Below are 18,558 nucleotides of genomic sequence, written 5' to 3'. Positions count from 1 at the left end.
CACTCAGGGCAATCCCTGTCCCAGAGCTGGCTGGAGGATTTTTGGGGCACCAGCCGACATTTTAGGGCACCCACAAAAATTTGTGGCACCCGCAAACTTTTGGGGCACCCCCTTTTATTTTTGGGCATCCCTCAACTTTTTTTTTGTGAGACCACTGATTTTTATTGGGCGGATCCCCGAATGTTTGGAGTGACCCTCATCTTTTTGGGGTGGCCGCCTCCATTCTCACCCCTCTGGCCACACGCCCGGTTTGCACCAGTAAAAACCAGTCTGGAACATGCGGGAAAGGCTCTGGGGCTTCCCCAGAGCTGAGGAGGGGTCTGAGTGTGGCACCCCCATCCCCAAGAAGTGTGCGGGGGTTTCCCAGGTGGGTTCCCCCCTCCCGAGCACCCAAAATCCTGCAGGAGCACAGGCCTGCGCTCAGCGTCTCCCATTCTGCTTCTGAGGATCCTAATGACTTTTCCAGCCTTTTTTTTTTTTCATATTCTTCTTCTTTTTTACTTTTTTTTCTTATTCAAAGTGGGAATTCTTCCCTTTTCCCAGCCCCCAACCCCTTGTCCCACATTCCTGGGGCGGGCGGCCGGGGGTTGATGAGGTGGCATCATCTCGTCCTTCCCCCCTTTTTTTATTATTCCCCTCCCTCTCCATATATACATAAAAAAACTAAAAAAAAAAAAAAGAAAAAAAAAAACCCAAGCCGATGACATTCTTTTCTTTTCTGTCATGCTGCAAAAATTAAAGACACATCTTCAGCCTGGAGCCTGGCCAGGGCTTTTCGAGTCGCCGGGGCAGGATTGGAGGAGGCTCTGCTTGCAACGTGTCTTGGATGCATGGATACAGGGCTGGAGAGTGGATATGGGGCTGGAGAGTTGATATGGGGCTGGATATGGGGCTGGGGAATGGGGCTGGATATGGGGCTGGAGATGGATATGGGGCTGGGGAATGGATATGGGGCTGGATATGGGGCTGGGGAATGGGGCTGGATATGGGGCTGGAGAGTGGATATGGGGCTGGGGAATGGATATGGGGCTGGATATGGGGCTGGGGAATGGGGCTGGATATGGGGCTGGAGAGTGGATATGGGGCTGGAGATGGATATGGGGCTGGGGAATACATATGGGGCTGGGGAATGGGGTTGGATGTGGGGACAGGGCTGGGGCCAGGGCTGGACACTGGTGTGACCCCACGGACACTCACACGAGTGACCCCCGCCCCTCTTCCAGTGCCTTTCATTTAATATTTAAATTTAATGGCAGGAAAAACAAACCTCTCAGTGCCACAAAGGGGGGGGGGGGTGACGTGTCGTGTGTGTCCCCCCCCCCCCCCCCCCTCATTATTTCATTGTTAAATTGCGTGGATTTGGGTTTTTTTTCTGGAGGAAAACCAAGGAAGGTCCTTGTGGGTTCTCTGTGGGGTCACTCTGCAGAGCTCCCAGAGCTCCCAGTGATCCCAGTGCTTCCCAGAACCTTAAGTGGGAAGCAGAGTGGCAGGAGGGACTAACGGAGTTCTCCCAGTATTCCCAGTGCTCCCAGTATTCCCAGTATTCCCAGTGCTCCCAGTATTCCCAGTATTCCCAGTGCTCCCAGTATTCCCAGTATTCCCAGTATTCCCAGCCTCGCATGGTGCTGGGAGGGCAGCAGAGGTGTGAGGGCTGAGCTCTCCCAGAATTCCTGGAATTCCGATCCCACTGCAAACCCTCAGTGCGGTGGCAGGAGGGACAAGCGGAGCTCTCCCAGTATTCCCAGTATTCCCAGTATTGCAATGAGCTTTCAGTCCCAGGCACAGGGTGGACAGAGGTTAAAAAAAGCCCAACTCGCCCAGTTCTCCCAGTATTCCCAGTAATCCAATGAAACTCCAAACCCTCTATGCCCTGGTGGTGGGCACAAAGTGGAAGGGTAAAGGCCGAGCCCAGTTCTCCCAGTTCTCCCAAGTATTCCCAGTATTCCACTGAGCACTCAAGCTCTCAGCACAGTGACAGTGGGGACAAACGGAACACTCCCAGTGCTCCCAGTGCTCCCAGTATCCCACGAGCCCACAGTCCCGCAGCACAGCGTGGGGGGCTCCGAGGCTGAACTCACCTTTTCCCTCCCCCCAGCCCCATTTCCCACCCATTCCCCCAAAACCCCCCCTCCCCCGGTGCCACATTGGCCGTGTCCTGCCCCGCTCCGCTCCCGGCCCTGGGACCGACGTGGATTTTTTTGGCGTGTAATTACACCCTCCCCAAATTGCACGGTAGGTTGTGGATCATTGTCCAGGAGCTTTTGCTTTTTCCAACCAACGTGGCTCCTTCAAATGTGGAAACGGCCGTGGAGCTGTGCCAGGGGGGGAGCGAGGGGAGCGAGAGGAGCGAGGGGAAGGAAGGGAAAAGAGGGAAAGGAAGGGCTGAAAACACCGAGTCAGGGGGTTTGGGGGACGGGCTTTGGGGTGTCTGTGGTTCTTGGAGGGGCTCTGGGGTTGGGGTCCCTCAGGGGATGCTCCTGGGGACCGTCCAAGGGATGCTCTGGGGATCGGTGGCCGTGGCCTTGCACTGTGCTGGGGTTTGGTCCCGCTGGATGGGGGGTCCCCGTGGGGAGCTGCGGGTGGGTTTTGGGGTGCCCCAGAACTGCGGGGGTGGTTGCTGAGGGGGAGGGGGTGGCAGGGCCCTGGTGCAGCTCCCGGCGTCGCGTGGCACCGGGGTCCCCAAAGCGCCACGTGCCACATCGCCCGTCCCCACCCAGCCAGCCCTGCAGACACCTCCGAGCGTGCAGAACCCCCCAAAAAATCACAACCCCCCTCAAAAATCACAACCCCAAACCCCCCCCGTGACCCCAATCCCGCCTCCCCGGCCCCGCTGCGGGGCACACGCGTGTGCTCGGCCGTGTGTGCGTGTGCTCGCCTGTGTTTGCGTGTGCACGGACACACGGCGCGGGGGGGGGGGGGGAATGGGGGGGGGCAGGGGGTGCCCCCCGACTCGCTGGGTGCCTCTGATTGGCCGAGGGGGCCGTCCAAAATCCGCTGCTCGCTCCGGGTCCCACCTCTCCGCCGCGGCGCACCGTATAAAGGGGCAGGAGGAGAAGTGGGCGAAGGGCAGTAGGAAGTTTCTGCTGGGGTCTGGATTTGGAGCTCCAGGGTTGCGTCGGCCCCGTATGACCCCAAGCTAAGAACAAAAGAGACCCCAAAGAGTCTACATGTCTAATATTTAGACATGTTCAGCTTTGTGGATTCTCGGTCACTGCTGTTGATAGCAGCGACTGTCCTACTCACCCGCGGGCAAGGAGAGGAAGACAGTGAGTAGTGGGCGCGGGCTGGGGGATGCTCCTCACCCCGCCGGGATGCGGCTCCGGGCTGGGACCCGCTCCGGCCCGGCTGCCCTGGCGTGGGCAAGGAGCAACTCGGGGTGGGCGTGCGGAGCGGAGCGGGGAATTAGGGGGAAAGTAGGAAAATGAGGGAGAAATTCCAAAAAAAAGAGAAGAGGATTGGGAGGATTTGGGGTTGGGGGAAAGGGGGCTTAGGGGGACTCTGGGGATGAGGAGTCGGGGAGCCCTGCCAAGAGCGGGGAGGGAAGGAAGGGTGGAGAGGAGCCGGCGGGGAAGGAGGGAGCCGGGACGAAGGGGAGGAGGAGGAGGCCGGGAAGGGAAAGGAAAGGGGGGAAAGAGCGCGGGAGAGAGAAGAGGGGGGAGAGGAGGGAGAGGGGGGGCCCAGCCCCGGGATCTGCGAAAGCCATCAGGAAAGAATTAGAAAAGTCTCGGATGATTCATAAGCAAAATGTTTCTGCAGCCGGGGGAGCGGGGGCTGCCAGCGGCGCGGGCCGGGGGCACGCCTGGGGTCACCCCCCACGCCACGACCCCCCTGTCCCGCTGCCACCTGCGCCAGGGGGACACGGGGGGACCCTGGGCCCCGCGCCCATCGCTTTTTGCCCGATTTTGTCCTTTTTGGGGAAATTTTTGGGTGCTTTTTAAAAATGCATGTACTATTATTATTATTATTATTATTATTATTATTGTTATTATTATGCATTTTGCACTGACAATGCCAATCCCACATTTCCCCTTCTGCAATTCCCATTCTGCATTTTGCCTTTCCCATTCCCATTTTGCCTTTTTTTTTTCCCCAGAAGAATTTTGCATTTTTGCATTTTCCATTTGATTTTTTTTTTTTACATTTTTTTCTGTTTTTACTTTACTTCTCTGCCTTTTTTTTTTTTTTTTTTTTTTTTTGGAGGGGAGTTGTCCCATGAGCCGGCGCAGCCCCCTCACCCCCTTCCCCACGCCAAGGACCCTTCCCCACTGTGGGGCCACCCCCGGGCCTGGCTGCTCGCCCTGCCCTCCCCACGCAGCCCCCGCCAGTCTCCGCTCTCCGGCCTCCCCTTCCCCGGTCCCATCTGGCCCGGTCCAGCCCCATCCCGCAGCCGCCTGGATCCAATTTCAGCGCAGCTCCGGGGCCAGCCCGTCCCGTCCCGTCCCGTCCCGTCCCCCTCCCGTCCCTGTCGCGTCCTCCGGGGGTGCCGGGGACCCCCCTGCCTCGGGGGGGGGGGGGGGGGAAGAATATGGGGGGGTGTTTTCCTTGGCCCCGTCCGGACGGAGCGAGTGGCTGCGGGGATTTTTTTGTTTAAATTCCAGCCGATGTGGGAAGAGTTTATTGTGGAGCTTTTCCTGTGTCACCGCGCGGGCTGATGAGAACCAGATGAAGGGAGAAGCGCTGCGGGAGCGGGGAGGGGGCTGAGGGGAGGGGAAAAGGGGGGGGGGGGAAGGCTCCGGTCCGCCCCTCCTGACGCTGCCGCCTGCCCTGTCCCAGTCCAAACCGGGAGCTGCATCCAGGATGGGCTCACGTACAACGACAAGGACGTGTGGAAACCAGAACCGTGCCAGATCTGCGTCTGCGACAGCGGCAACATCCTGTGCGACGAGGTGATCTGCGAGGACACCTCCGACTGCCCCAACGCCGAGATCCCCTTCGGAGAGTGCTGCCCCATCTGTCCCGACACCGACGGTACCGCCGCACGTCCCCCGGGTGTCCCCAACACCCCCGGCACCCCCGTGTCCCCCAACACTCCCGTTATCCGGGCTCTGGGAGGGGAGTGGGTGATGCTGTGCTGCTCTGAACCCCCTTTTTGCCCCCACAGCCTCCCCTGCCTACCCAGAGAATGCTGGAGTAGAGGTAAGGCACTCCCCCCTCCACTAAAGCAGCCCCCACAAATTTCACAGCAGCCCCGCCCCTGTATTTGGAGCACCCCTTTTCTAACCTGTTCTGTCTCTGCCCCACAGGGTCCTAAAGGAGACACAGGCCCCAAAGGAGACAGGGTGGGTGTGTCCCCCCACCTCAGAGCCCCCTGCTCTGCAGGGACCCCAATCCCGCTGGGGCTCACCCCCATCCTGCTGGAATTCACCCCAATCCTGCTGGGGTCTCCCCAATCCCACTGGGCCTCACCTCCATCATGCTGGGGCTCACCCCACTCCCGTTGGGACTCACCCCACTCCCATTGGGGCTCACCCCACTCCCGTTGGGACTCACCCCACTCCCATTGGGGCTCACCCCACTCCCGTTGGGACTCACCCCAGTCCCATTGGGACTCACCCCAGTCCCATTGGGACTCACCCCACTCCCATTGGGACTCACCCCACTCCCGTTGGGACTCACCCCACTCCCACTGGGGCTCACCCCACTCCCGCTGGGACTCACCCCACTCCCATTGGGGCTCACCCCACTCCCGTTGGGACTCACCCCACTCCCGTTGGGTCTCACCCCAGTCCCATTGGGATTCACCCCAATCCCTCTAGGTCTCATTCTCATTTTCTTTCCCCAGGGACTCCCTGGCCCCCCTGGCAGAGATGGAATTCCCGGCCAGCCCGGACTCCCGGGACCTCCTGGCCCTCCCGGACCCCCAGGCCTCGGCGGAGTGAGTGTGGGGGGGTCCCTGGTGGTGCAGCCCCCCGGGGGTCCCGTGCCCCACTCACCCCATCCCCGCTCTCCCTCTCCTGCAGAACTTCGCTCCCCAAATGTCCTACGGCTATGACGAGAAGGCTGGAGGCATGGCTGTGCCCGGGCCCATGGTGAGCTGGGGACACTGGGGGTCACTGGGGGACACTGGGGGCACAGGGGGACACGGTGGGCACAGGGGGTGGGGGTGAAGCTGGGCCAGGGGACAGGAGTGCTCCTGGTGCTGGTGATGGCACCGAGCACCAGGACATGGGAGGGATGGTGGGCCTGGAGGGGACAGGGATGGGGATGGGGACAGGGAATGGGGAATGATGGTGACAGGGATGGGAACAGGGATGGTGACAGGGAGTGATGGGAACGGGGATGGGGACAGGAAATTGGGAGTGATGGGGACAGGGATGGGACAGGGATGCAGTGATAACAGAGACAGGAATGTGTGAGGATTGGGACAGGGATAGGGACAGAGCTGGGGACAGGTTGGTGATGAGGACAGGCATGGGGTGGCAGTGGGGACAAGGAATGAGTGCAGGTGGGAACAGGTATGGGGACACAGTGTTGGGGTGGCAATGGGAACAGGCAATAGGGACAAGGCAATGGGGGCATTGGGGGAATGGCAGTAGGGGCAGGGATGGGGTGGCAATGGGGACAGGGAGTGGAGGGTGATGGGGACAGCTCAGGGGTGGCTTTGGGACAGTGGTGGGGTGGAGGTGAGGACAGAAGGGGAGGGTAGTGGGGTGGCAGCAGGGCCCAGTGGGTGCAGCAATGACAGGGACAGGGTGACAAAGTGACACTGATGACTCTTTCTGTTCTCCCCCAGGGCCCAGCTGGTCCCCGTGGTCTCCCTGGCCCTCCTGGTGCTCCTGTGAGTGTCACCTCCTCCTGTCCATTTGGGTTTGGGGACAGATAGCCCCCAGGGGTGCTGGGGGACAGGTCAGAGGGTGGCACACCCTGCCTGACAACTACAGAAGCACATGGGGACAAAGCCCTGGTGCCACCGTACAGGGGGACACCACCACTGCCCCTGGGTGATCCAGACCCAAACTTTTCACTTTCTGATGCATTTTTTCCCTTTATTTTTTTTTCTCCATAGGGTCCTCAAGGTTTTCAAGGCCCCCCTGGTGAACCTGGAGAGCCTGGTGCTTCTGTGAGTGCTGTCACTGCTGCTCCAGCCAGTGTCCCCTGAGGACGGGGACAGTGCTGCTGCTCCCAGCCCCGCCTGTGGCCACACGGTCCCTGCTCTGGGACCCATGGCAGTGAGGCTGGCAGGACCCGGGTGACAGGGTGACAAGGGACAGCTGTCACCTCAGCACCCTCATCCCTGCCCTCCCTCTCTCCTAGGGTCCCATGGGTCCCCGAGGTCCTGCTGGCCCCCCTGGCAAGAACGGAGATGACGTAAGTGGCCTGTCCATGAAGGTCCTCCCCACTTTGGTGGCCCTGCCAGCCCCCACAGGTGAGCAGGAGCTGCCTGGCTTGGGGACATGCCACCAACGTGCTGTCCTTGTCCTCAGGGTGAAGCTGGCAAGCCTGGCCGCCCCGGAGAGCGGGGTCCCCCCGGCCCCCAGGTGAGACACAGCACGGGACACCCCCAGCTGTCCCCCCCCTCGGGAACGGGGTGCTCTGGTGTGGGGACAGCGCCTCCATCACCCCCTCCCGTTCCCCCCAGGGTGCTCGAGGTCTCCCCGGAACCGCCGGCCTGCCAGGCATGAAGGGACACAGGGTGAGTCCCCCCCACCCCGTGCTGGTAACACTCAGGGGACGAGGGACCCCTGACCTCAGCAGGGTCCCCTCCTGATCCCCCATCCCTTCCATCTCCTGCCCCCCAGGGTTTCAGTGGTCTGGATGGTGCCAAGGGTGAGCCTGGACCTGCTGGCCCCAAGGTGAGGATCGGTGGCAGTGCCACCCCTGTCCCGGCAATGTCACTGCTGTCCCCTCCTCCCCGCGGAGCAGGTCCCTCACGGTGTCCTTCCTCCCTAGGGAGAGCCTGGCAGCCCCGGAGAGAACGGAGCTCCCGGACAGATGGTGAGTGCTGGACCCGGGGGGTTCTGGGCAAGAGAGGACAAGGACAGGGGGTGGCACCTGATGGGGACCCAGCTCCTCCTCAAGGATCCACCCGGGAATGGGGTGGGAGGGGTTTAATCCCTTGTAAACATCACCGTGGGCAGCAGCGGGGGGGCACGGGGATGGGAATGGGCTCAGAAAGGGGAAAGTGTCCATCCACGTGACCTGAACGTGTCCTAAACGTGTCCTGTCCCCTCCCCAGGGTCCCCGTGGTCTTCCTGGTGAGAGAGGCCGTCCTGGCCCATCTGGCCCCGCTGTGAGTACTTGGGATGGGCAGGGATGAGATCCCTGACCGGGCACGGGGGGCTGGGGGTCACCTGTCCCATGCGTGGGTGTCACTCACGGTGTCCCCTGTCCCCCAGGGAGCTCGTGGCAACGATGGTGCTCCCGGTGCTGCTGGTCCCCCCGTAAGTACCTCCACCTTCCCTCCTCCGGGGGGAGATCCCGGCCAGGAGCTGGGGCTCTGCTGCCCTGGGGGTCCCACCCGCGCCAGTTGTGGGGTGGGATCCCCCTGCGTGGGATCCCCCTCTGACTCTTACCCTTGCTTCCATTTAGGGTCCAACTGGTCCCGCTGGTCCCCCCGGCTTCCCTGGTGCTGCTGGTGCTAAGGTAGGGTCGGGCTGGGGGGCACAGGGGGGCACAGGGCAGAGAAGGGGTCTTCATGGGCTAGCACTGTCCGGGACAGTGGCACACGTGGGGACGTCCCCAGGCCGTGTCCTGGGCGCCTGTCCCGGCTGTGCCTCCACGGGAAGGAGCCGCAGATGGAATCAGCCCTGCTAGGGCAGCCCTGGCACTCACGGCTCTTCCTCCTCCTCCTCTTCCTCCCCAGGGTGAGACCGGTCCCCAGGGTGCTCGTGGCAGCGAAGGTCCCCAAGGTGCTCGTGGTGAGCCCGGTCCCCCCGGCCCTGCTGGCGCTGCCGGTCCTGCTGTAAGTGACATCCGAGGGCTCCCTGTCCTGCAGCCTCACGTCCCGCCAGCCCAGCCGTGACCCTCCTCTTCCTCCTTCTCTCCGCAGGGCAACCCTGGTGCTGACGGCCAACCCGGTGCCAAGGGTGCCACCGTGAGTGTCCCGAGTGTCCCCTCCCCTGCGGCCGGACCAGGAAGGTCTGTGCGGTTCCTCACGGCCTCCCGTGCCTCTTGCAGGGCGCTCCTGGCATCGCTGGCGCTCCCGGCTTCCCCGGTGCCCGCGGTCCCTCCGGACCCCAAGGTCCCAGCGGCGCCCCCGGCCCCAAGGGTAACACCGTGAGTATCCCCGGGCTGCTCCTTCCCTCTGCTCCGGGGAGCTGCTGCCTCCTGAGGTGCCTCCTGAGGTGCCCCGTGGTCCCTCCAGCCATGCCAGGGCAGGGGGTGACAGATGCTGGGTTCTTGTCCCTCGGGGGGCTCATGGGGGCCGTGACTCGGGGGTCGCTCTGCTCCTCAATCCGGCGTTAAATCTTTTGTGTCTTCTCTCCCCCCGCAGGGCGAACCCGGTGCTCCAGGCAACAAGGGTGACACCGGTGCCAAAGGCGAACCCGTGAGTGTCCCCCCGATGCGTCCCTGGGGGCGCGGGCCCTGCTGGGCCCTCCTGGGGGTCCTCATCCCTTCGCCTCCTTCCCCAGGGTCCCGCTGGTGTCCAAGGCCCCCCCGGCCCTGCTGGCGAGGAAGGCAAGAGAGGAGCCCGTGGTGAGCCCGGCCCCGCCGGGCTGCCCGGCCCCGCTGGGGAACGTGTGAGTAGCAGCGTCCCTGTCCCCATCCCCATCCTCCTCCATCTCTCCTTGTCCAGCTGGACTTCGTGCGTGTTTGGGGACCCCGTGGTGACATCCCCAGCCCTTTCAGGCTGTTCCCACAGGTGGCCTTGTCCCGCTCTGGCACATCCCCCCCCCCCTGCTCTCGCCGTGTCCTCCCGTGTCCCCTCACTGACCCTGTCGTGTCCCCCTCAGGGCGCTCCCGGCAGTCGCGGTTTCCCTGGAGCCGATGGCATCGCCGGTCCCAAGGTGGGTGCCCGCGTCCGTCTGCGGGAGAAAATCGCCTCAGCGGGGACTCTGGGCATCGCCACCTGTGCCCACACAGTGGCCACAGCGGCTCCGTGTGGCTGCCGCCTGCGGGGACACGGCTCTGTCCCGGTCCCCGGGTGCTGCCCTGCAGCTGGGTCACCCCTGTCCACCCTTCCCAGGGTCCTCCCGGTGAGCGCGGCTCCCCCGGTCCCGTTGGCCCCAAAGGATCTCCTGGTGAAGCTGGACGCCCCGGGGAACCCGGACTTCCCGGTGCCAAGGTGAGCGGGCGCGGTGTCACGGTGACACGGTGACATCAGCGCGGCCGCAGCGCTGTCCTGCTCTCTGTGCCGGCGGACAGCCGCTTTCCAGGATGCTCCCGTTCTCTGGAGCGTCCCCTGGAACCCCTGAGCTCCTGACCCCCCTCCCGCTGCCTCGCAGGGTTTGACTGGAAGCCCCGGGAGCCCCGGGCCCGACGGCAAGACCGGCCCCCCTGTAAGTTGTCCCCGCTGATGTCCCTTTCTCCCCTGGCTCCCCACGAGCCCAGCTAACGGGGCGCTGGCTCCCACCGGCAGGGTCCCGCTGGTCAAGACGGTCGCCCCGGTCCCCCCGGCCCCCCCGGAGCCAGAGGCCAGGCGGGCGTGATGGGATTCCCCGGTCCCAAAGGTGCTGCGGTGAGTTCCACCCTCCCCGCCGCACCCCGGTCCCCGAGGGACGCTCGGGGGACCTGGCCCCCCCCTCCCCGATGTGATCCCGGGTTCACCCCACTCTGGTTTTAGGGCGAACCCGGCAAACCTGGCGAGAGAGGAGCTCCCGGTCCCCCCGGCGCCGTGGTGAGTGCGGGGTGGGGCACAGACAGCCCGGGGGAGGTGACAAGGGAGGGTGACCCCGGTGTGAGGTGACAGAGGGGGGTCACCGTGCTGTGGGGGGACAGGGAGGGTGACAAGGAGCATCACCCCGGCGTGGGGTGACAGGGCCGCCCTGGCACGGGACAGCCGCGACGGGGGTGAATGGGGTGTGAAGGGGGTGCCATCAGGGTGTGAACAGGGGTTTAATGGGGTGTGATCGGGCTGTGAGCGCAGCCAGGGGAGGCTCCCGGCCCGAGGCCGCAGCGGGATGAGGTGTTTGGGATCCCGTCCCGGGGGCTCCCGGCGCTGCTGGAGCGGGGACAGCGGCGCTGACGTGGCCGCGGGCAGCTCGCCGCGGTGTCTCCCAGCCTTCGAAGGATCCCGCGGCCGTGTCCAGGCCCACGCCCAGCTCGGGGAGGGGCACAGAGCCCTGCGGGGGCTGCTCTGAGCCCCCTCCTCTCCCTCCTCCCACCTCCAGGGTGCTGCTGGCAAAGATGGTGAAACCGGTGCCCAAGGTCCCCCCGGCCCCACTGTGAGTATCACCCGGCCCGCGGCCACCCAGAGCCACGCCCGGCCACCGGGCAAGGGGCTCGGGAGCCACCTGCCCCCATCCATGCCTGTCCTGTGTCCCCCAGGGTCCCGCTGGAGAAAGAGGTGAACAAGGTCCCGCTGGTGCTCCTGGCTTCCAGGTGAGGGGTGTCCCCTTCCCCAGCAGGGGAACAGAGCTCCCCGAGTGTGGGTGACATTTCCTTTGTCCCCTCCGTGGTGGCTCACGGCTCCTCTTTCCCTCCCCAGGGTCTGCCCGGCCCCGCTGGTCCCCCCGGTGAGGCTGGCAAGCCCGGTGAGCAGGTGAGTGTGGGATGGGGACCCTCCTGTCCCCTCCCCATCGCCCCTGTCCCTGGTGGGGTCCTCCCAGGGCACCACCAGGTGTGGGGAAACGGTGGGAATCCCAGCCTTGCCCAGGCCATGAGGGACCCCTGGGGCCACCCCGGGGACCCCTCTGCCCGTCCCCAGTGCCACCCGCTCCCCCCTGACTCGTCACCCTCCCTCCTGCTCAGGGTGTTCCTGGAGACGCCGGAGCCCCCGGTCCCGCCGGTGCCAGGGTAAGCCGAACCCCACCCCGTGTCCCCCCAACTCTCGGCACCCCAAAGTGCCCCACAGGGCCCTGATGGGTCCCGCCTCTCCTGCGCAGGGTGAGAGAGGATTCCCTGGAGAACGAGGCGTCCAAGGCCCCCCCGGCCCCCAAGGTCCCCGCGGTGCTAACGGGGCTCCCGGTAACGATGGTGCTAAGGTGGGTGCCAGGCTGGGCGTGGCGGGCGCTGTCCCAGCTCGTGGGGCACAGGTGTGAGGGTGGCTGGGTTTGGCCTCACTCCCCGAGGCCGGGGCTGAAGCCGGGATGGATTTGCCGTGCCGGGATTTCACCCATCCTTGTTTTCCCTCTTTCCCAGGGCGATGCTGGTGCTCCGGGAGCCCCCGGGAACCAAGGGCCCCCCGGTCTGCAGGGTATGCCCGGAGAACGTGGTGCTGCCGGCCTGCCAGGCGCCAAGGGTGACAGAGTACGTGTCCCCAAAACCCTCGTGTCCCCAAAACCCGGGTGTCCCCTTTGGTGACCTGCTCCCCACCATCCCTGTGCCCCCCTTATCCCAGCCCCCCCGGGACTGGATGTGCCCTCGAGTAGTGTCCTGGAGGGGGGGATGCTCCGTGTCACCTCTGTCTCCATCCCTTGGGGACAATCCCTTGCTGAGAGGAAGAGGAGGATGGTGCCAGGCTGTCCTGGGGAGGCTGAAGAACCGGGGTTGTCTCAGTGCAGAGAGGGGTGAACCCCCGCAAGGGACCTGTCCCTGTCACCCACACTTGTGTCCCTCCCTCAGGGTGACCCCGGTCCCAAAGGTGCTGATGGCGCTCCTGGCAAGGACGGTCTCCGAGGCCTGACCGGTCCCATCGGCCCCCCCGGCCCTGCTGGTGCTCCTGGTGACAAGGTGGGGACATCCCGAAGGGACAGAAGTGTCCAGGCGCTCACTGCCACCCGCTCACCACTGCCCTGATCCCTTTTTCTTGGCTTTCCTCCCCTTTCCCAGGGTGAAGCCGGTCCCCCCGGTCCTGCTGGTCCCACTGGTGCCCGTGGTGCTCCCGTAAGTGTCCCCCACCCTCGGTGATGGCTCTGCCACGGGTGGCAACTCTTTGGTGGCCACGGTGGCCATCCCCTGCCTGTCTCACACGTTCCCTCCCATCTCTCTATTCCAGGGTGACCGTGGTGAGCCCGGCCCTCCCGGTCCTGCTGGATTTGCTGGCCCCCCCGTAAGTGTGGCAGCCTGTTCCCCCCCGGCTCGGGGGTCCTGTCCTGCCCCCCAGGGTGGCTCTGAGCCCCCCAGGCTCACTCTGGCCCCGTGTCCCGCAGGGCGCTGACGGCCAGCCTGGTGCTAAAGGTGAAACTGGGGATGCTGGAGCCAAGGGTGACGCCGGTCCCCCCGGCCCCGCTGGCCCCACTGGTGCTCCTGGACCTGCTGTAAGTGCCCCCCTCCCGAGCCCCCGCACTGCCCAGGCTGCAGCCCCACAGCGCAGCTCACCCCTCTCCTCCTCTTCTTCGTCCTCTTCCTCCTGCCCAGGGTGCTGTTGGTGCTCCCGGTCCCAAAGGTGCTCGCGGAAGTGCTGGACCCCCTGTAAGTACCGGGATTGTGGGGAAGGAGCGTTTGGGGGAGTCTGGGGACACCCCTGGGTGTGAACAACCCCAAGATGCTTTGACTCTGGCTCTGCTCCCCTCAAACCGTGGGGCACCTCTGGGTCTGTGCCCCCCAAAACCACCTGGGGATGGCACCAGACTGGGGTGGCTTCACCCCAGCAGGGGATAGAGCAGAGGGACAAGAGGGGATGTGCCTTTATCCCCCCCAAATCAGCCCCCCAGGTGGGCACTTTCCTCCTGACCACCAGCCCCGGGGTGTCCTGCAGTGACTCCCAGCCATGGAATTGTTCCCTGGACCTTTGGATCTGACCCCACTGACTGCAGCTTTCCTCCCTTCCAGGGTGCTACTGGTTTCCCTGGTGCTGCTGGAAGAGTTGGACCCCCTGGCCCCTCTGTGAGTACCCCTGGGGGGAGATGGACGGGGGCTGGGGACAAGGGCCAGGATGTGTTTGGGACATGGGACAGGTGCTGAGGACATGGAGCAGGAGGTGCTGGGGACACAGGACAGGAGCTGGGCACCATCCCGGTGCTGGGGACACAGGACAGGAGATGCTGGGGACACAGGACAGGAGATGCTGGGGACACAGGACAGGAGCTGGGGACACAGGACAGGAGCTGGGCACCATCCCGGTGCTGCCCGTGGCCGCCCTGTCCCAGTTGGCACCGGGACCCCCCTGGCCGCCCTTCAGCTGGCAGCGGGGGGGTCCCGGCCTGACCGCACCGCCTCCCCCCCCTCCTCTCAGGGCAACATCGGCCTCCCCGGCCCGCCCGGCCCCAGCGGCAAGGAAGGTGGCAAAGGACCCCGCGGTGAGACCGGCCCCGCTGGCCGCCCCGGAGAGCCGGGACCCGCCGGCCCCCCCGGCCCCCCCGGCGAGAAAGGAGCCCCCGGTGCTGACGGCCCCATCGTGAGTCACCCCCTGCCCAGACCCCTCTGCTCGTCACCCCCTGTCGCTGTCCCCTCCGTGGCCACCGCTGAGGTGCGCTTTGTCCCCGCAGGGCGCTCCCGGCACGCCCGGACCCCAAGGTATCGCCGGCCAGCGCGGTGTCGTTGGTCTCCCCGGCCAGAGAGGCGAGCGAGGCTTCCCAGGGCTGCCCGGTCCCTCGGTGAGTACCGCGGGGCTCCCGGGAACCGGAGACTGTGCCCCCCCGCCCCGGGGTGAGTGTCCGACGGTGTCTGACCCCCCAGTTGTGTCCCCCCGCAGGGTGAACCCGGCAAACAAGGTCCCTCCGGCTCCCCCGGCGAACGCGGCCCCCCTGGCCCCATGGGCCCCCCCGGTCTGGCCGGACCCCCCGGAGAAGCCGGACGAGAGGTGAGCGGCCATGGTGGCCACGGTCGGGGCTGGGGACTGATGGGCGCTGCCCGTGGGGGGCTCAGGGAGACCCCTCCCCGTGACCCCCCCACCCCTAACGAGGGTCTCTGCTCCCCGTAGGGCGCTCCTGGTGCTGAAGGTGCCCCCGGCCGTGACGGTGCTGCTGGTCCCAAGGTGAGTGGGCTCTGAGTTGGGTACGGGAGGGGCGGTGGGGTTGTGCTGGCCCGCACTGACCTCTCCTCTTCCTCCTCCTCCTCCTCCTCGCAGGGTGATCGTGGTGAGACTGGCCCCGCCGGCCCCCCTGGTGCTCCCGGTGCCCCCGGTGCCCCCGGCCCCGTCGGTCCAGCTGGCAAGAACGGAGATCGTGGTGAGACCGTAAGTGATCTTCTGCCCAGAGCTCCCCTTGCACCCCCGGGGCCGGGGACACCCCAAAATGTTCTGGGGCTTGGCCCCGGGCTCAGCTCCTGCTGCTGGAAGGAGCCAGGAAGCCAGAGGTGCCACCACCCTGCAAAGGGCCATTTCACAGGTGCCACCGCCCCGCTCAGGGGTCTCTGAGCACCTCGGGGTGGCTCTGCCCCAAGCCAGCAGCAGCAGGAGGTGCAGGAAGCTCTAACCTGTCCCCTTCTCTCCTGTCCCAGGGTCCCCAAGGTCCCGCTGGCCCCCCTGGCCCTGCTGGTGCTCGTGGTCCTGCTGTAAGTCACGTCCTGCTCTGTCCTCCTCGGTGCCTCTGTGTCCCCACAGGCGTGGGGACAGTGACTGGCTAGGACTCTGCTCAACTCGTCCTCCTCCTTCTCTTCCTCCTCCTCCTCCTGCAGGGTCCACAAGGTCCCCGTGGTGACAAAGGTGAAACCGGTGAACAGGGTGACAGAGGCATGAAGGGTCACAGAGGCTTCTCCGGTCTCCAGGGCCCACCCGGTCCTCCCGTAAGTCCCGTGGGGTGACGGTGGCCCCGCGTCCTGGAGGCAGCACGAGGTGCTGATGTCACCTCTGATGTCGCCTCTTCTTCCTCCTCCTCGATTGTCACAGGGCTCTCCTGGTGAACAAGGTCCTTCTGGTGCTTCTGGTCCCGCCGGTCCCCGGGTGAGTCCCGGGGCGAGCTGTGACATCCATCCACGGCACCGCGGGGAAGGGGGGCGGGGGGGTCCCCATCGCCATCGGGATTGGCGTGGGGACGGACGTGGGTCGGGGCTGGACGGGACAGCTCTGCCGGGGTCTCGCTCACTCTTTTCTCCCGTCCCGCAGGGTCCTCCCGGCTCGGCTGGCGCTGCTGGCAAGGACGGGCTGAACGGGCTGCCCGGCCCCATCGGTCCCCCCGGCCCCCGCGGCCGCACCGGCGACGTCGGTCCCGTCGTATGTCCCGACACGTCCTCCCCCCTAGAACCGCCAGCCTTCATCGCCCGCCTCTCCCTCACCATCCTCATCCTCCTCCTCTCCTCCGCAGGGTCCCCCCGGCCCCCCCGGTCCTCCCGGTCCTCCCGGTCCTCCCAGCGGTGGATTCGACTTCAGCTTCCTGCCCCAGCCGCCCCAGGAGAAGGCTCACGACGGCGGCCGCTACTACCGGGCCGATGATGCCAACGTGATGCGCGACCGCGACCTGGAGGTGGACACCACCCTCAAGAGCCTGAGCCAGCAGATCGAGAACATCCGCAGCCCCGAGGGCACCCGCAAGAACCCCGCCCGCACCTGCCGCGACCTCAAGATGTGCCACGGAGACTGGAAGAGCGGTCGGTGTCCCCCCGGTCCCCGCTGGCCCCTCGGGGGTCTCGCCCTATCTTTGTCCCCTCTACTGCTCCTCACCTCTGTCCTTCTTCCACCCCCCTGGGTTATCATCACCTCCCCCCGTCTGTCCTGCCCCTCCTGTCCCCTCCCTCCCTGTCCCTCTCCCCTTTGCTCCTCTCCTTCTTCCTTTCCCTGCTCCATGCTCCGCCCCCAGCTCCCTCCTTTGCCTTCCTCACCTCCCTCCTCTTCTCCCATGGCTGCTCCTCACCTTCTTCATCCTCAGCATCTCACATCCTTCATCTCTCACCACCCATCCTTCACCCATCCCTCCCTCCTGTCCTCACCCCATTCTCCATCCCCTGGGGCTGATCCTTCATCCCTTCTGGCTCTTCCTCACCTGTTCCTTCCTGAATTCTCCTGACCTCCATCCCTCTGGCTGCTCCTCAGTTCTGTTCTCCATCCCCTGGAGCTGTTCTTCACCCTCATCCTTCATCCCTCCTGGCTGTCCCTCTCTTCCATCCCCCTGACTGTCCCTTCCCTGTGCTCCCCTGGCTGTCCCCTTCCATCCCCTCCTGGCTGTCCCCTCACTGTCCCCTCCATCCCTCTCCATCTCCCCTCCTGACCCGTTCCCTGTTCCCTCAGGCGAGTACTGGATCGACCCCAACCAAGGCTGCAACCTGGACGCCATCAAGGTGTTCTGTAACCTGGAGACAGGCGAGACGTGCGTGTACCCGAGCCAGGCGTCCATCGCCCGCAAGAACTGGTACCTCAGCAAGAACCCCAAGGAGAAGAAACACGTCTGGTTCGGCGAGACCATGAGCGACGGCTTCCAGGTGAGCCCGGGCGGCCACCACGGGGCTGGGGGTGGCCAGCGTGGCCGGGTAGTGACCGATGTCCTTTCCTTTGCAGTTCGAGTACGGCGGCGAGGGCTCCAACCCGGCCGACGTGGCCATCCAGCTGACCTTCCTGCGCCTCATGGCCACCGAGGCCTCCCAGAACGTCACCTACCACTGCAAGAACAGCGTGGCCTACATGGACCAGGCCAGCGGCAACCTGAAGAAGGCTCTGCTGCTGCAGGGCGCCAACGAGATCGAGATCCGCGCCGAGGGCAACAGCCGCTTCACCTACGGCGTCACCGAGGATGGCTGCACGGTGAGTGCCGGGGGGTGGCCTCGGTGGGGACAGGGGGCGCCTCGTGGGGACAGGGGGGTGACCGTGGTGTCCCCGCAGAGTCACACGGGCGCCTGGGGCAAGACAGTCATCGAGTACAAGACGACGAAGACCTCGCGCCTGCCCATCATCGATTTGGCTCCTATGGACGTCGGCGCTCCGGACCAGGAATTCGGCATCGACATCGGCCCCGTCTGCTTCTTGTAACCCCGGATGCCCCACGCGTGACAGGAGAGAGTAATAATAATGATAAAAGTAATAATAATAAAAAAAAACACACAAAAAGAAAAAAAAAAAAACAAAAACAACCAAAAAAAAAAAACAGCCGAAAAAAAAAAAAGGAGAAAATTTCACATGGACTTGAATTTGTGTCGGTTTCTATCCAGCGTCTCTAAAACAACTCCGGTTGCGTTGCCGTAAGAGAAAACCTCAAAAACTCTTGCCCCCTGCCCTCCCCCCCCCAAAAAAAGCATTCATCCCACCCCAAAAAATATTAAAAAACCCTTAATAAATGACTTTTTTCAAACAAAATCACCAGGAAGTGGGTTCGCTTGCTTGCCCCCCCTCATTCCTCAGCCCCGGAGATGGCAAAGCTCAGCTCCCCCCAAAGGGTCCCCGGGACCCCCGGGACCCCCGGCCCCTACCCCAGGCCCCATCGCTTCTTGCATCTCATTAGAATTTTAATTTTTGCTGTGAGGAAGATGTTGAACTCCTGGCTATAACTTGCTTTCCCCCCCGCCTTGTTTCCCCCCTTTCTCTCCCCTCTCCTTATTTTTTATTTGGATAACGCTGATTTTGAGTTCTCTCCGTTTCCTTTCGTTCTGGTTATTTTTTGTTTTGTTTTGCTCGTTGTTTGTTGTTCATTTTATTTTTATTCAGGCAGCAAA

At 64.2% G+C, this 18,558-nt stretch overlaps 1 protein-coding gene across 1 annotated transcript; it reads left to right on the top strand.

Moving 5' to 3' along the window:
- Positions 1-3,184: 3,184 nt before the first annotated feature.
- COL1A1 (collagen type I alpha 1 chain) lies at positions 3,185-18,222 on the top strand. The gene is made up of 51 exons (XM_062508260.1): positions 3,185-3,266; positions 4,774-4,968; positions 5,102-5,136; positions 5,244-5,279; positions 5,783-5,875; positions 5,961-6,029; positions 6,734-6,778; positions 7,007-7,060; positions 7,255-7,308; positions 7,425-7,478; positions 7,580-7,633; positions 7,740-7,793; positions 7,891-7,935; positions 8,177-8,230; positions 8,337-8,381; positions 8,530-8,583; positions 8,804-8,902; positions 8,990-9,034; positions 9,118-9,216; positions 9,434-9,487; positions 9,573-9,680; positions 9,894-9,947; positions 10,127-10,225; positions 10,386-10,439; positions 10,520-10,618; positions 10,724-10,777; positions 11,271-11,324; positions 11,428-11,481; positions 11,588-11,641; positions 11,851-11,895; positions 11,985-12,083; positions 12,241-12,348; positions 12,664-12,771; positions 12,871-12,924; positions 13,037-13,090; positions 13,191-13,298; positions 13,399-13,452; positions 13,813-13,866; positions 14,216-14,377; positions 14,469-14,576; positions 14,675-14,782; positions 14,903-14,956; positions 15,050-15,157; positions 15,421-15,474; positions 15,598-15,705; positions 15,809-15,862; positions 16,025-16,132; positions 16,224-16,506; positions 17,144-17,334; positions 17,411-17,653; positions 17,732-18,222. The coding sequence occupies exons 1-51, from the start codon at positions 3,185-3,187 to the stop codon at positions 17,876-17,878; spliced, it is 4,362 nt and encodes a 1,453-aa protein (XP_062364244.1). The 3' UTR covers positions 17,879-18,222.
- The last annotated feature ends 336 nt before the right edge of the window (positions 18,223-18,558 follow it).

The sequence above is a fragment of the Cinclus cinclus genome, chromosome 24 (genome assembly GCF_963662255.1).
Source record: "Cinclus cinclus chromosome 24, bCinCin1.1, whole genome shotgun sequence".
Taxonomy (NCBI): domain Eukaryota; kingdom Metazoa; phylum Chordata; class Aves; order Passeriformes; family Cinclidae; genus Cinclus; species Cinclus cinclus.
This window is presented reverse-complemented; position numbering and strand designations above follow the sequence as displayed.

Excerpts from the sequence above, each read along its gene's own strand:
- COL1A1 (XM_062508260.1), top strand. The coding sequence starts at position 3,185 with ATGTTCAGCTTTGTGGATTCTCGGTCACTGCTGTTGATAGCAGCGACT. Across the intron at positions 14,378-14,468 it reads CCGGTGCTGACGGCCCCATC|GGCGCTCCCGGCACGCCCGG; the intron begins GTGAGTCACCCC and ends TTGTCCCCGCAG. Across the intron at positions 14,783-14,902 it reads CCGGAGAAGCCGGACGAGAG|GGCGCTCCTGGTGCTGAAGG; the intron begins GTGAGCGGCCAT and ends TGCTCCCCGTAG.